At 52.0% G+C, this 5,225-nt stretch overlaps 1 protein-coding gene across 1 annotated transcript; it reads left to right on the top strand.

Annotated features, from left to right (window-relative positions):
- Nucleotides 1–508: 508 nt before the first annotated feature.
- On the top strand, nucleotides 509–4,896 carry LOC148110640 (uncharacterized). Its single transcript, XM_087866398.1, has 6 exons — nucleotides 509–516; nucleotides 771–942; nucleotides 3,080–3,129; nucleotides 3,411–3,517; nucleotides 3,965–4,017; nucleotides 4,293–4,896. Exons 1-6 carry the CDS (start codon nucleotides 509–511, stop codon nucleotides 4,449–4,451), a joined length of 549 nt encoding a protein of 182 aa, XP_087722524.1. The 3' UTR covers nucleotides 4,452–4,896.
- Nucleotides 4,897–5,225: the final 329 nt, after the last annotated feature.

Genomic DNA, 5,225 nt, shown 5'->3' with positions numbered 1-5,225 from the left:
GGACAGAAGGGGACAGATTCTCTTTTACTTGGTCTTAAACATACCTCTATCCTCGTCTCACACCCTGAACGGGGGTTAGTGCCTGTGTTGGCGCCTGGTGGGCTGCATCTCCCTGACTCCCCCCCGCCACGCCCAGGAAGGACGTCCTCCAGCAGGTGCCTCCAGGACACCGCCCTCGGTGTGTGGTAGGCACAGCTCCCCTATTTCCAAACTCGGCATCACCCGCCTTATCACGTTCTTTGTCACACTCCATCGCCACTTCATCACACGGTTTGGTTGGTTCAGAGGGACTTTGGGCTGTTTCAAATCAACTTCCTTTTCAAAGGATAACGATCTGCCATCAACGAAGGGATTTGAAAGCCTGTGGTGGGCTCGTCACGACCCCGATTGACAGAGGCTGCGTGACCCTGGCCGGGGTGCTGGAAAGCAGTCTTCGGCTGTCGTGCGTTCGTTCAGCAGCTACATATGGAAGCTGTTGGGTGCGCAGGCACAGGGCGAGGCCCCGGGGATGGAGGGGTGATGAAAACAGTAAGTGTCTGTTCTTGCAGAGCTTGTGTTCTCGTGATGAGAGACGGACAGTCGTCCAAACACAAATCAACGATAGAGGTAAATTCACATCCTAGTAGATCAGAGGGTGACGTGATGGAGAGGGGCTGGGACGTCCACCCCAGGCCACGTGAAATGCTCCCGCAGTGCTTTTTGAGGCCCTCCCCTCCAGTGGTGAGAGGCTAACACCCGCCCCACCCCGCAGGCTCCCGTGGAGGACTGAGAAGGGTGGAGAAGAGAGGGGCCAGTTCCCTGGGGTTCCGTGTCTGCTGGCTGCTGCTAAGCGCCTCTGAGAGACTCTGTTTCCAGCTAGAGGAGGGCACCTGTCCTGCGACCCGCAGGACCTGGCATAGGAAGAGTCTGCGAGGACTCCCTGGCAAAATGAACCGGACCAACTGGAGGTTCCAGGACTCCCGAGCTGACAGCGATGCCTTCCTGGATGACCCCACCCCGCTGCTCTGCTCCGGTGAGACCCACTGAAAGCCAGCCCGAGGCCAAGCGGCTAGTATTTACTGTTCCACCATAGTCTGACCACTTAGCTCTCAACCCTGTGAAGGAGGTATTCTTACTGTGTCCATTTCACAGGTGAAGAAAATGAGGCTCAGAGAGGTTAAGTGACTGTCCTAAGATCACACAGTTAGGAAGTGCCCTGAGACCCAAGTCACTGGCCCTTAAGGCTCTTTCATGACCATCCTTCATGCTCTTTCTCCTCACTCCCACTGACCCTCCTCTGCTTTCCCAGGTATGTCCTTGCCTTCCTAACCCTGGAGGGACACCCTCATGCTGTGTGTCCTCCTCGTGATAAACAAGTGTGCCCTATCCCAGCCAGCCAGCCCCCGCTGCCGCCGCAGGATCCCCTCTGGCTGCTCCAGGCTTACGTGTGACTTCTTACCCCCCCTGCCCCCGCCGTTCCCCCGCACGTCAAGTCCTATGACTTGGTTCCTCATCTTGGGTGTTGATGCCATGGGCACAGGGAAGATCTGGTTTCCAAGTCCCTTCCCTACCCCTCACTCGGAAGGTGGGCAGGAGCTTGTCAAAGAGAAACTTGGTGAGGTCAGCTATCTTACTCAGAAAGGGGACAGAAAGAAAGGCAGAGGGGAAGTGGACCGTGAAGGTGCCTGACACAATTCTGTTTGGCCTTAGTGGCCCAAGAGGCTGTGATTCTTGGTGGGTCCCCTCCTAGATGCTACTTATCATCATTGGTATCAGGTGGCCCTAGTGATGCCATATGTTCCCTTGTCCCAACCTGAACAACGATCTCTGCGTTTGGGTATCCGACAAGCCAGCTCCCAAGGCGCGTCTGGAGAGGTGCTACCTGCCAGAGGGGCCAAACCGTGCAGCTCTGCTTCGTGGGGGGAAGGAGGTGGGAGGAAGCTGAGTGCAGACAAAGAGAGCTTTGGTTTGGAGGCCGAAACTCCACGGCTCCGACACTCGTGCGGGGCAAGTGGCTTGTCCTGAAGCTTCTCACGTGCACAGTGGGAGGGGTTGACTAGATAGGTTTTAAGCTTCCTTCTCACTCTGAGACTCCAGGGACAGACTGTGTCCGGAGAGGGGAAGGGCTTGGTGTCTCTATCCCTTGATGCGGGAGACATGTTTTCACAGGGTGGAGAATAGCACCTCCTCCCACGCCCCCCACCCCAGTCTGGGCAAGCTCTCACACCTGCTACTTCTGCCCAGTATCAGCCCAACTTTCCAGGGTCCTGACCCCTTCCCACCCCCTCCACATGCCCCTCTCTGGGTACCCCTCATCTGCATAATTCTGGTGATCTTTTCTCTGGACATCCTGTCATATTTGGTATCCCTCGACCCTTTGTAAGGGGGAGAACTTAAGAGTGAAGTGACCACACAGAGGCAGCAAGGTGTAGCATGCATTAACACACAATCTAAAGTCAGAGAGATGTGGGTTCAAGTCTGAACTCTGCCACTTACTAGTTCTAGGACCTTGAGCAAGTCTGATCTCTATCTGAGCTGATTTCTTTACTAACAGTTGTTCCTATCTCATTGTCTATTTATGAAGTTTAAATAGGATACTGAATGTGCCTGGCATATATTAAGTCCCCAGTAAATGGTAACTAATATTACATTGATTCCCTGTAGAGCTCATTGGCACGTGTGCTGCGAGTCCTTTTGGACTGCTCTGACAAATGACCATAGACTGGGTGGCTTATAAACAACAAAAATTTGTTTCTTATAGTTCTAGATGCTGGTAGAGCCAAGATTAAGGCAGTAGCACATTCGGTGTCTGGTGAGAGCCCACTTCCTGGTTCATAAGCAATATCTATCTTCTCCCTGGGTCCTCCCATGGTGGAAGGGGGCAGGGGGCTCCATGGGGGTCTCTTTTCTTAGGGCATTAATCTTATTCACGAAGGCTCTACCCTCATGACCTACTCTCACCTCCCAAAGGCCCCATTTCCTAATACCATCACACTGGGGGCTAGGGGTTAACATATGAATTTTGGCAGGACACAAACATTCAGTCAATAGCATGTGTGTAAAAATTACTCTCTGATTGCCTTTCCTTTTCTTTTCTGTAGAGAACTTCACTACCCTGAAGCCAGAGGCTAAACCTGATGAACTCAGCAGGTGGGTAAGAAAGGGGACGAGAGGTCCTGGGGACTGTGGAGGCAGAGTCTGCTTGGCCTGGGTGTGGGGATTGGTGTGAATGGGACCATGGCTCTGGAGGTTGGGGCACAGGAGAGAGGGTCAAAATGGTGGCAGGAGATGGTTGGGTACCAGAGACATGGAAGCCTAGAGATGGAAGAGCTCCTGCAAGAGTAGGGAGACCCCAGGGCAATTCTGTGGATGGTCACTGACGCTGGCCAAGGCAGCTGGAACACTCTCATTTCTCTGTGTGCTTCTCCCAGCCTACGCACGGCAGCCACAGCCATTTCGGGCTCCGTTGGTGTGGTGGCTCTCATCTTGCTCCTGGTGGGTCTCTTGTCCATGACCCTGAAGAAATGGAGACATGAGAGTGAGTGGCCCTGGAACTGGGGGTGGAGATGGGGGTGTCTCTCCTAGGGGGATGCCTTGGGGGATGGGAGGAATGGTGAGCTATGGTGTCTGTTCTCTAGAGCTGCCAGAGACTCTGCATAGAGCAACAGATTTATTTACGGTACAAGTTCTTTATGCTGAGAGCCACATCTAAGCAATCTGTATATGTTCTTATGGCTTATAACATCAACAAAAAGAAATATTGATGCCATATAACCTCACCTAAATAATAACCCAAATTGAGAAGTGTACCAGTAGTGCTCACTCTCCCATCTCATTCTGGGCATTTAGCTTCCTCTCAGGAGCCCCGTGGCTTCAATACAATGAATTTTGCACATCAAAGTTCAAGCCTGAGTCCAGCAATCAACCAAGTCAAGAGGGTTTCTATGTCCACTCAAGTTGACTCTGAATTTATTAATTTTTCTAGGACTATTTAAGAAACAACTGAGGCACCAGACCAACTTTCTCCAAAAAACTTCGGTAAGGAAAATAGTCATCGTACCTAGGGGAGCTTCCGGTCACTCTGCCATGATTCCATGCTGTTTCCTATGTAGGACCCATACAGGAGATAGTGGGGATGAAGCAGAAAATGGCCCTAAAAGAAATGTTTTTGAAGATAGAGGGAAATTCAGGGTTTGCTTGGCAAAAACCCAACATTCCACCTGTAGTCCTGCAGGGAGCCCGGTAGCTGGCATTGTCTATGGAAGTCTCTGGTGCCTAGATATCTGTTTCTAACTGGGGTCCTGTCTCTGAAGGAGCTTTCCTGCCATGCTGATGCCATATATTCCAATGTGATCAACCTGGCTCCCTGGAAAGAGGATGACTTCTCTGTCTATGCCAACGTGCCCCCTTTCGATCGCCCCAGGAAGACGTCACCAGACCGAGTGGAATATGCCTCCATTGTAATCCACTGACGGGAAGCCAGCGAGATGCGTCAGGTGGAGGGTCAGACCTATGCCCCAGCTGGAGCCTGAGTCGGCTTGTGCCTTAGATGGGTGGTGTGTGTGTGTGTGTGTGTGTGTGTGTGTGTGTGTTTAGAAAAATGTATAAAACATATTCTAATGGTTGTAAATGGCTGGGTATTTCTTCTAATTTATTGGAAACAAAGTGCAGTTCTAATGGAAAGGAGGAGCATACGAGAGACAAGGACATGCTGGTCCCAGCCACCCCAGCCCCAGAAGCAGGTTCCTGAGACAGACTGGCCAACAAAGAAGACTTCTCTAGCTTTTGCCCCTCCTGAGGCCAGGGTTGAACAGGAGGGTTCCTACTATTCAGGGCTCAGCTTCTAGAATGTGTCTCTCTTACTCTGTCTCGTCAAGAATTAACAGCTCGCTGGCGTCTGTGGAGACGTGAGTGGTTGCCTACTTTGTATGTCTGCCCGACAGAACCGCTGGGCAGTATAACAAGTGTGCAGGGAGGAGGCGGGAGGGGCAGCAGAGACATGGGAAATCCTTCTTACTGAGGAGCAAGGCCTGGTGAGTGCCCGCAGGCATGGAGGGCCCCCCGGGAAAGGAGTGTGGAGGGAAGGTCCGGCGGAAGTGGGCTACATGTCACCACTGAGCAGGGACAGCTCTGTGGGAACTTTGGAAGATGTCTGGAATCACAATCGAGTCTCTCCTTCTTTTCTTCATTTAAAAACATGTGTTAAACAACACCGTGTTCTAGACTCTAGGAATCTAGTTGTGACC

Source organism: Ursus americanus, chromosome 2 (genome assembly GCF_024610735.1).
Source record: "Ursus americanus isolate L20-20 chromosome 2, mUrsAme1.1.p, whole genome shotgun sequence".
Lineage (NCBI taxonomy): Eukaryota > Metazoa > Chordata > Mammalia > Carnivora > Ursidae > Ursus > Ursus americanus.
Note: the sequence above shows the minus strand (reverse complement) of the source record. Positions and strands in the feature narration are given on the sequence as shown.